General features: G+C 41.3%; 1 protein-coding gene across 2 annotated transcripts in view; it reads left to right on the forward strand.

Moving 5' to 3' along the window:
* CHR18 (chromatin remodeling factor18) overlaps nucleotides 1–10,915 on the forward strand; it is an 85,441-nt gene extending 74,526 nt beyond the window's left edge. For both annotated transcript variants that reach the window (XM_089153766.1, XM_089153767.1), the window contains exons 22-24: nucleotides 8,069–8,127; nucleotides 8,285–8,321; nucleotides 10,147–10,915. In XM_089153766.1, the coding sequence (XP_089009892.1) occupies nucleotides 8,069–8,127; nucleotides 8,285–8,321; nucleotides 10,147–10,296 (246 nt within the window). In that variant the 3' untranslated portion in view covers nucleotides 10,297–10,915. The remainder of the gene's footprint in view (nucleotides 1–8,068; nucleotides 8,128–8,284; nucleotides 8,322–10,146) is intronic.
* The last annotated feature ends 1,008 nt before the right edge of the window (nucleotides 10,916–11,923 follow it).

Here is an 11,923-nt window from a genome sequence, read left to right on the forward strand (position 1 = left end):
TGGAGAACAGAACGGATAAGTTCAACCCTACCAGCAAAGGAGAGGAGACGGCTTTTCCATAAGTGAAGACTTTTGTGAATATGATCAAGTATAGGAGAACAATGGTGCCTAGAGAGCCTACTAGGGATAAGAGGAAGACCAAGATAAACAACAAGAAAAGATCCAGCTTTGAACCCAGAGAGGTTACGGAGATTGGAGCGGAGAGGATCAAACACCCCAGAAAGGAAAATAGTAGATTTGTCAAGGTTAACCTTGAGACCAGAGATGGATTCAAAAAAGGACAAGGTTGCAATGATGGAGGAGATAGAACAGTGATCAACTTTGGAAAAGACCATGAGGTCGTCAATGAAGGAGAGATGGGTGAGCTTTAGGGATTTACATTTGGGAATGGGGGAGATCAAGAGCTGGTCAGTTTTGGATTGAAGGAGACGGGAGAGAACTTCCAAAGCCAAGGAAAATAAATAAGGAGAGAGGGGCAGCCTTGACGGATACCGACACAGGAAGGGAAAAAACCAGCAGGGGATCCATTGGTGATAATGGAGAATTAAGGGGTGGAGATGCAAACTTCGATCCAATGGATAAAAGAGGGAGGGAATCTCATGGCAGAAAGAACATCACTAATAAAATCCCAGCGGATGAAATCAAAGGCTTTATCGAGGTCAACCTTGAGGAGGGCCGCAAGAGCATGGTTATCAAAGCGTCCGCCTAGGCGGCAAAGCGGTTTTTGAACCGCTTAAATTGTGACCGCTTAACTAACGGGCTGATTTCTTGCCGCTTTTTTACTTAGGCACTACCGCTTTGCTGCCTTTTGCGCCATATTGCCACCTAGATGCTAAAGCAATCGCTTTTTTTACATTTTGTAATTTATGCATATTATTTTTTCTTTTTTAATCATAATTTATTCTACAATACCGTATATAAATTTAAATATGTGAGCCATTTCGGAATCGAGACCCAAAGTGCCTATCGACAACAGAATGTGATGCATGAGCCTTATTCAATGATTACTGACATAGTACATACTACTTTTCTTTCATTTTCATTTTTCACATTGATTACTGGTATAGTACATACTACATAATTATTGTTATGAATCTTATGATGCTTGATGAGATGAAGTTATGTTTTTATTCTTTTTTGGGATAATTTTTCATAATTGTGATTCTTGAATGTTTTTTTATTTTTATTTTTATGAATGTGATTGTTGAATGTTTGTTTAGTACTTTAGTTTATTATAAAAAGTATTTGTATTAAAAAGTAGTTATATTAAAAATATTGACTAAACCGCTTTTTTTGCTTTATTGCCGCCTAACCGCCGCTTAGTCGCCTAATCGCCAAGACAAAGCCCCACTCGCTTTGGTCATTTTGCCGCTTTAATAACCATGCGCAGGAGAGTGAGAAGATCTCTCAAAACCCCGGACGATCTCCGCACAAAGGAGGATATTATCAGCAATACTCCCAGCGATGAAAGCAATTTGATTGGCACTGACCAGATTAGGCATGACCTTTTTGAGACGGTTCGCCAGGATCTTGGCGATGAATTTGTAGAGGAGATTACATAGAGAGATATGACGGAAATCAGTGAGAGAGGAGGCACCAGCTTTCTTAGGAATGAGACAGAAGGTTTGATTGATTGAAGAGAGTTGGGAAGGGTTAAGGAAGAAGCTACGAATAGCGCGAACAAGATCATCCTCAATAAAATTCCAAGCACTAGAGAATAAACCCATAGTAAGACCATCTGGGCCAGGAGCGTGGTTGGGTTTATGGGAATGAATAGCAAAGAGGATCTCCTCAGAGGAGGGGATAGAATGGAGGTGGCTGAGTGATAGCGGGTCCACGAATTTATTGAGGAGATCAAGGGGAAGAGAAGGACGAGACGGGAGAGAAGAAGGGGAGAGGGATTGGTGAAGAAGGAGACAACTTCAACTTTAGTGCTAGGGGGGTCATAGATCCAAAATCCATTGCTGGAGATAGGCTTGGATCCAGCAAAGGAAATGGGGGCCCCTTTACCAAAGGAGATGGGAAGGCAACGTCGTTGAGGTAAGTTGGAGGTGGGTCCCAGCTGGTTGGTAGTGGGAGTGGATAATAAGGGTGGAGAGGGTTTTGCGTGGGGATAAGGGTAAAGGGGATTTGACGGGGAACCAAGGGTAACGACAGGGGTAGGCAGCGGCGAGGGTAGAGGTTCAGAGCTCATACAGTCGCTATTTGGGCAAGGTAATTGCATCAATTCAGCGGGGCGAGAACCATGTACCTGTTTAGACCTGTCGGAAATGCCATAACCAGCAACTGAGGGTGCAGGAGCAGTGAACTCAAAAACATCAGCATCTTCGTCAGCAGAGCAGCCATAGTCAGAGCTCGACAGCTTCGTTGAGTGGTCAACTGGTCATCATCAAGAGGGTTAGGAGGATTGACCAGCAGAGGAGCAGGGAGCAGAGCAGCAAGAACGGTATTCCTTCTTCTTCTGCGCCGGTAAGTGAAACCAACCTGAAAATCTTTTCTGGCCGTCTTCAATGGGAGCAAACCAGCAGGAGCAACAGCAGTAGGCGTTGTTGAGGTTGTGATTTCCTCAAAGACATCTATCGTTTTCATTTTTAAGAGATCTTCAGTAGTGAGATTTTCCAGCGGGTGAGAAGCAGTAGCACCAGATGAAGTTGTCGGTTGAAGAGAGGCAAACGAGCAGTTCTTTAAATCATGGCCGAAAGAGGAGCATAGATCACAACGAGATGGAATCCAGTCGTAAACTAGCACTTGATTGTATTTGAGGCCATTATCATCAGCGATGGTGATAGAAGAGGGGAGATCCTTAGAGGCAGCGAAGTCAACACAGATTCTTGCATAAGAGAGATGGGTCATCTTAAGCGTCTTAGCATCTGTTCGAAGAGGTTTTCCAAGAGCAGAGCCTATTCGACTCAGGCAATCAGAATTCCAAAACTCGAGCGGAAGGCCAGGTAGATTAGCCCACAGGGGAAGAGAGCTGAAGTCAACCCTGTGGAGGGGGAGCGAGGGGGTCCAAGGTTTGAGGAAGAGAGGTGATTTTCCCACAAACCATGGAGAGCCCTCAAGAGCACGGGATCTGCAGTCCGGAGAGGCAAAATTGAAAAGGAAAATGCCAGAATCAATGAGGTGAATGTCCAGAAGTCCTTGGGCTTTCCATTGTTTAGTTAGGGAGGATTTAAGGATGCCAAAAGAAGGGGGAGGGCCAAGGAATTGACCAAGAATGGCAAAGGTCCATCGGCGAATTCCATCAGCAGTAGAGACAGAGGGACAATGTGCAGTTGGGTTGGGGCCATCGGTGGTGGGGGGAATGAAGGTGAGATCAAGGTCAGTGGAGTTCGAAGCTTGGGTAGAAAAGAGAGAATTCCAAGGCTTGACAGGAGCAATGGAGGGGGCGGACACAACAGGGGAAGAAGAGGGGGGATGGGACGAGGAGTCCTCAGCGGGAAAGCTGCCGGAGAAGACAGGGGAACCCATCAGGTCAGCCGGAGAAGGTAGTCATGGTGGTTGGATAGCCGCCAAGAAATCGAGAAGCTTGGGCCATCAGGTCAGTTGTTCTTTCTTCCAACCCAGATTAGAAAGAGCCTCAGAGTAGGTAGATGGAATATTAACAGAAGACGTGGTTGTAGTAAGGCAACAACAATTGCTGGGAAGGTGAGTTGTAGTAACATAATTGGAAATAGGATAAAGTGACCTTTAAGAGCACAAACGTTTACCTTTATGGAGAGTTATTGGTAAGTTATCAGGATTATCAGAAGCATCAGGAGGACTGACGTTGAGTTCTATGCCATCTGACTGTTGTTGTCTCTTTCGTCTGTGATAGACCAATGTAAGAGGATATTGAACTGGAATTTCATCAGGACCTAGAAGAATCTCAGTGCTCTAGGTCTCTTCTTCAGAAGGCCAAATCTATTCAGGGGTAGTATCCTGGACACTTTCTTTATTACACTGATCAGACTCAAATGGTATTATCACAAGAAGAGGAGGATCATCAGAAAAAGTTTTTGGGGCATAATAAGGGTTATCTTTGAAGAATGTGACATCACTAATAACAAATTTCCATTTTGATATGGGATCAAAAACTTTGTGACCTTTTTGAAACCGAGAATATCCCCCAAAAAATGCATTTAGATGCTCTAGCAAAAAACTTGTCTCTAGGATTTGGGAGGACGAGTGCATAACAAACACAACCAAGCGTTTTTTATGGGACAGAAAATAATGGCAATTCTGATATACAATCTTAAAAGAAATTTCTTTATTTATAACTATAGATGGCATTTGACTAATTTATGTGCATGCAGTGAGAAGTGTATCGCACCAATATTGCTTGCGGACATTCATGTGCAGTAAAAGGGAATGTGCCACCTCTAATAAATGTTGATATTTTCTCTCAGTAACACCATTTTGTCGGGTTGTGTGAGAGCCACTCGACTGATGAATGATGCCTTTGGCAGAACATAAATAAAAAATTGCACCTTGCATATATTCTAGGTGCACTGTCTGTGCAAAAAACTTTAACAAAAGCATTAAATTGAGTAGAAATTTCAACAAAGAAGTCAATGACAATTTTCAATACTTCAGTTCCATCTTTCATTAAAAAAAACGAGTGAACCGTGAAAAATCGTCCACAATGACAATGGAATAGTGATAACAAGAACGATTGGGGATCCTGCAGGGTCCCCAGACATCTAACTGAACTAGGGAAAATAAAGATTGACTTTTGGGTTCACTTCTAGCGGGAAAACTAGTTTGGTGGTGCTTGCCCAATTCTCTTTCTTCACAATTGATTTTTTCAATATTCTTGCAATTTGGTACTACTAACCTAATTGGCTAGAAGGTGAATGCCCTAAACGATAATGCCACTAAAGAGGGGAGACATGGAATGCTGTCACAGCCGAAGAATAAAAATTAGTTAGATAGTATAGTCCTCCACTTTCAACTCCTCCACCAATCCTCCTTTTGGTCAGGAGATCCTGAAACTCAAAGAAAAAAGGAAAACAAACCAAAAAATAATTTTAAGTTTTCAGCTATACAGCTGACTGATATTAAATTGATAGGGAAGTTGGGAATGATCAACGCAGAGGTGAGATGCATAGTTGAACAGAAGAAACACTCCCTTTTCCAAATGCAGATGACTTTTTGCCATTTCCCATAACAATTGGATTAGGATTAGCAAAATTAGAAAATTCTGAGAAGAAAGAAGCAATACCAGCCACGTGTTCAGAAGCCCTTGAATTTACAATCCAAGAGTCTGAAGAGAGGACTCAATAGAAATACCTGATTGGGCCAAATTGGATGATGAAGAACCTTGCCTCTATTCTAACTGTTGAAATTGTTTGAGAATCTGGATAAGTCCACACTGAGCGATGAGGCACTTGTAAAAGCCGCAGGATTGGATTGGTTGCAATATCAGTTGAAATTTCTCCTGCAGAAACTGTGTTGACATTGTTTTCTGCCCACTCAGGGCGGCCATGTTTATCCCACAATTTTCTCTATGTGATTCTGTTTCCATAATGTGGACAATAATGGTTTCCCTTGGATTGATTGGAGGAAGGTGTGCATCCTCCACCTCTACCTCCGCCTCAACTGCCACCATGTCTTCTAGGTGAATAGTTGCCGCAGCCTGGACCTGCCAACGTAGCTGAACCATATCGATTTCCTTATGCATTTTTCATCCAACTTATATGCAGTAATCTATAAAAATGTATCACTCATGGTGGGAACAGTTTCTAAGGTCAATATCTGACTTTTGCCTGTTGAATATTCTTGGTCCAGTCCAGCCAAAAATTTAGACACATAGAATTCAGCTCTTTGAGTTTTGAGAACCTCAATGTTGGTAGTGAGAGATTGATGCTGTTGTAATGCCTCTACCATTCCCTTAAACCCACTATAATACTCCATTAGTGGGCAGTCACGTTGGGAGTAATTAAACATTTTATTACAAGGCTCACAGAATGGGATATATTTTTTTCTTGACCAAATGAATCATGCAAGTCTTCCAAAATTTGTTTAGAGGGATCATAAAACATATTGTTGTTGGCAATTGAGGAATCAACACCGTTCCCAAGCTATACGTTCACAATTGCATCCTCACATGCACGTCTCATTTGCGGCCACTGATGTTGCATCCTCGGACTCTTGATTCGGACAATCCTGACAATCCTCTTGAGATACTTGGATTTTCCTATGCGTGAATGAACGCATATATTGAGATACTTGGATTTTCCTGAGCATGAATGAACGCATATATGGCCTTCGTCCATAGGAAATAAGTTTCATCACCTTTCAGCTTTATGCTGATTACTTGAAACGGAACTTCTGTAGTTAATAGTTTCGCTGCTTCAACCATGGCTGCCACAAGACTTCACAACACCAAAATCTACATACGGTTTACAATCATAGAAGAGCCTTTAAGCTCTTTTTGTCATTGTGTCAATTACTACACAGTACTGCAGCAGCCTATGCTGCCCGCACAACTCAGGAAGCCGAGAGATATCAGCAGTTATAAACTCACAATTTCTTCAAACTAGTACCAGAGCCACTCTGATACCATGTGACAAATACAGGTTTTACCAGGTGTGAGGACCTACCGGTCAACAAAAGAAGAGGGAATGAAGGAAGAAGATGGCAAGAGAGAAGAGAAATCAGAGGTGGCTCAATTAGAGTCCATGCCTCCTATCATTCACTCTTGTGTCTTTATATAGATACATACCCTTGTAGAATTTCCTGAAATAGGTGCTACAATCCTAATCAAATTACATCCCAACTATTGAGCAATAAATAAGGAACAAAATACACCAAAGTAGGAAACAAAGTTGGGACACCAACTCTTGTGCTAATCACACTTTGACTTGGTCACCACTCCACGCCAAAAATACTATCATACCCTTACCTGTAGAATCCACAAACTGTTGACACCTTGTTTTTTCTTTTGTTAACCGCATTGTTGTGTCTCTTATATGCAATCTATGTGAATTCTTTTTCTCATAATTTCCACCAATTTTAAATTATTTTCCTTTAAAATCCTATCTCTATTACATTACTGATGCAATGTAGCCTTTGATCAACCCAAACCCACCTGGCTATCCAGATGAAGATGAACCAGGTCCAATCAAGTTTTAGGTTTAATAGGAATTTAATTATTTTAGGTTTATTCATTTAGAGTTTATCTTGTAGGTTTTATTTTACAATCCTGTTTGGGTTTTAATTAAAGATTATGGCTATTTGGGTTACAGGGGTCTCTTGATTTGTTTTTAAACATGCTAATGTAGATATGTTTATCTTAATGGAATAGAAAAGAATGAATTGTAGTTATAGTTTGTGTGTGTGTAAACTCCCCTCACCTCACCATCACCACCCCCTTTTCCCTTTTTGCTCTTCTTATGATATTTCTCCTCCCTCCCACTGCAACTCTGCTTCTTCATCACCTTTTCTCACCTCATTACCAACCTAATCCTGTTGTTTTGGACTACTTTCTTTATACATACTCATCATGATGGAACAAACCTTTCTCACTTGTCACTGCAACCACGTGCTGTTTTGCTTTGGGAGATGCCAGCTCACCCTAGGTCACTTTTCATCATTGCAACTGGGTGCTGAAGCTGTGTATCAGGGGACACCCTAGCTAACCATCCAGTACACCTGGTCATAGTGCAGCCCTTGTGTAAATAGAAAATGTTGAACTCAAGGATCCATCCTAAAAGATTTGGCAAATAGTTTCTGGAATGTCCACTGCTGTCCGGGCTTGGCATTGGCAACAAAAGCTCTGGCAGGGTAGAAATAAAGATGGCATCTTAAAATCATTGACTAACATGTCAAGGGTTTTCCGTGGGTTGCACAATCGAATAGCAGAATTTCCTTTTTTTTGGTCCCCTCTAAGAAAGGTGATTCCTCCACTTGCAACCAGATGCAGCTAAAGATATTTGTCTTACTGTAGTAGTTCTCTCTTTTCTCTTGGGTGAGTATCTTAGGAAGGCTAGAAATAAATGTAACATTGATTCCGAGTTTCGAAGATTATTTTTATTTGCTTGATGTTACTTAACTAGTGATTGACATCTTTTGTTTGTGTTAATAGGTATCGTCAGTCAATATTTACTATTTGCTTGCCACTGACACAGTTGATGACATAATCTGGTATGCTTATTTCCAATTTTTCATTTGAAAATTGGTTTTTCCTTCAACTGTAAGAAGCACTACAAGCCCTGTTTGTGGTGGGGGGACCATGGGAGGACTTGAGACATGTCTGGATGACAATTTGCAGGGTGTTACTAACATGTTATTTGCAATGCAGGGATGTGGTTCAGAGCAAGTTGGAAAATCTGGGCCAGGTTCTCTCTCTTTTGTCCTCTTGTTCCTTTATTTCAAGTTCAAAAATTATTCTGGAGTCAGGCACACAAGACATGCTGGCAATATTTCCAGCTTCCATGGAAGAGCTGGATGGAGCTTAAACAACAGGGGCAGAAGAGGGGCATAATGGGCAGTTTAATATGCTAAGTCAGTTCTAAAGATTAATAATATTTCAACCATTCTGAAATGAAAATGGGAAATATCTATTTGCCTTACTGTGATTGATTCTGTGACCTGAGACAGTTGTGATAGATGGGCATACCAAAGGCAATGATGACTGAATTGGCAGCACTGCTTATTCATGGAACTTGTGATTCAGAGCACAACTGATGCCCTCATGAAGAACCTAACGAGATCCTGGGTCAGGATCTCAGTGGTGGAGTTCATGGTTGGGAGATACCACTTTTGATTGTTGCCAAGTTGTTCCATGTCAGTTTGGATGTCTTGCATCGCTGTCAAGGTGTCACCTAGACATTTGCCCTGGTTTCTTAGACACCATGACAACTATGAATTTTCAGCTGCACATTTTGGGTGTGCTCCATCTATTTCTTTCTATGAACATACTATAACTTCCCAAATGCTGCTGTGTCACTCAATCCTCTCCCTTGCTTGCAGCCATGCATGCACAGCAGCACAACCATGTATCCACCACCAGGCATGACCAGTATATTGATCTGGCGGCGATAATGCCCCATATCATTGCAGTCTGAATTCTTGTTTCTTCTAGACTGGTTTCAAATGAGTTCAGATTAGTGCAGAACTCTCTAGAATGCTTTAGAAAATGAAGGTTAGACAAATATAGAAATTTTCTGCTCCCAATTTGACTTCAAATCTCATTTTTGCACCATTTGGTTTGGCTTATGAAGCCCCTTCCCTTTGCTTTTGAAACTTCTTTTTTTGTCATGGCATCAGTTGTGGCAACCTGTTATCTATTGCTTCAAGGCCCAAGCGAGGGCAACAATGACTAACTTGAAATCGATAGCAGAATATACACTTTCCATTATGCCCTTCTTGTGCTATGCTTTGAAAATATTTCACCTTGGAAAGATCAGTTCCTGCCTGATCTGTAGTAAGTGGCTTATACATACCTTCAGGGATACCAATATTTTTATCCAGTGTGATATGGTTGCCAATGTTACATAACCAAGTGGCGTCACATTGAAATTTTCTGCTCTAGAGGAAAGCTGCATTTCATATGGAACTTAACCTTTTATTTTGGACTTAAGAGGCTTCAGTGTTTACTGGAAAAATATGAAAGACGGGGACTACCATTGAATCAATTCTGGTGGAGTGGAGTTAACCATTGATGGTGCCTGAAGCCATATTTGAGTAGCTGGCAGCTACGCTTCCTTTCTCAAATATGGAGGAGGCAGGGGGAGTCAACTTCAAATTTCTATAAATCTGAAATAGTAATTTCACTCTCCTTTTTTTTTAGTCTGTAGGAATTTATTTGTTTTTTCCTTCACAACCATCATATCTCCTCTTCATCTTCCTTGTTCCATTACTCTCCACTTTTTTCCCACTATGATGGTCACTGATGGTTCTTAGAAATTCCTTAGAACCTGAAGAACCTAACTACATTTTAGTTGGGTCCCTTTAAAACAACCCCGACTCCTAAACTAGTATTATTAGTTGTAGTGGGCTTGGTAATGTGATACTATTTTAATATATATTACCAGGTGTGCTTGTTTTAATGGAGCTATATTAATCTAGGACTTCTTTTTTCCCCTTCCATGCTTTTCCTGTTTGATGGATGTTTTCTTGTAGATTTATTTCTCACACCTGTCCAAATTTTTGGTCCAACAGATGCTTGATGGTCATGAAAATACCTTGGAGGTCTCTGTCAGTCAGCCAAGAAGCAGTCCTGCAAAGCAAGGAACACTTGATTCTTTCATAAAGCGATGTAATGTGAGCGGTGAATCTGGACCTTCCAGACCCAAGCATCCTAGAACCTGATACGCATTGTGAATCATGCACGTGAGGAGTAGACTGCACCCTGGGAAGATGATATGTAATTTGTATATTATATGTAACTAGACAATCACCAAACCCAACTTTCCCCCAGCATCCAACCCCTAGAAGAGAAGAAAGCGTCTTGGGAAGAAGGGGGCTGGGGGGCGCCACCCCCAACTCCGAAAGGGAGAGGAAAACCAACAAACTTGCCCTGACAGATTAGATGTTAGTTGATCCCTTTGTTGGGACGTGTAATGCCAGTGGAATGGAACCTAGTTGTAACTGATTTGTGGTTGTATGGTTAGAAATCAAATCGATTCCTTCTTTTTTTACTGTTCAGTTATCAAGGGCTTCTTTTTGGTAGAATTATCAAGAGCTTTATGAGATGGCCTTGGTTCTCGGTGTTCCGGTATTTCGTTCAAATTATGCATCCGACCATTTTTTGTTAGTGCTCTGAGACGAAAGAATTTGTCTGATTATTGTTTTTCTGTCTGCTCAGCTTGAAGACGAGGAATGGCTGCCGACTTGATAAGCCTGGCTCGAGGAAACCACCCTGAAATCTGACGGCCCTGCAGCTACAAGGCAGCGCTTTTGAGTTACCAAGGAAAATATGCAAGTCTGGCCCAAAAAAATGGAAAATATGCAAGTTGATAGGGTGTTGAAAAACCCTGTTGACCTGGCCAGGCCCAAACCTGCCCTGAGCCTGGCCCGATCCCAGCCGATTTTTTCAACCCGAAAGTCGGGCTTGGATTACAGAATAAACAGAATAATGAACTGACAAGGTTTAGCCCTTGGGCCAACTTGACCCTTATGTTAGTTTAATTTTATCGAAGTTATACTTAAATTTAATAGCAGAATATTATATTTGTTTAGTTGGTAAGACCAAAACTTTTTAAAAAGAGTCAACCTGACCCTATTAGTGTTAATCATGGCTGGCCGGATTGGGTTAGGGCGGAGATTTTTACATAGGGTTGGGTTGGACTTGGGTTTCAAATCCTACAAGTGGAATGGAATTCAAGGCGTTTTTCAAATTGGTTGAACTCGAGATATTCTCTTATTCTGTTAGAAAACAAGTCTCGTGGTGTATTTCATCTCTGGTGATTCTTTTAAGCAAAGCCTACTGCCCAACCAAAAATAAGAATCTCTAGTGAGTAACACAATTACTGGTCAATAACATGAAGTTATAAGAATTTATTAGAAAAGAACAAAATTATGCAGTTAAATCCTCAGTGGTCTGTCAATGCACGGTATTACGAAACCTAAATTACTCGAGATAACCTCACATATCAATCTACTACCATATGTGTATGGTTGGTGGCTTACATCGTCACTTCATCTCCATGGCTTTGGACGGGCAAGAGATTGTTTGGGTATTAGATTAGAACATAGCGGTCCATATCCATGTCCATGTCCAGAAAAATAACATTTGCAGGCTTTTTCTCCATCCATCAGGATTCCAGTGCCGGGATTTGCTGCAACATCGATATATGGCGTAAACAGAAGCTAGAAATAGTGCCTATCCATGGCCCTATCATCAACATACAGTTCATGTAGAACAGGTTGGAAACGCCTGCTTTTGCTTTTGGCATCTTTCTTTCTAAGAACAAACGAATCCAGCATCAACTCAACA

Source organism: Hakea prostrata, chromosome 4 (assembly GCF_041222555.1).
Source record: "Hakea prostrata isolate BN-2017 chromosome 4, UWA_Hpros_2, whole genome shotgun sequence".
NCBI lineage: Eukaryota > Viridiplantae > Streptophyta > Magnoliopsida > Proteales > Proteaceae > Hakea > Hakea prostrata.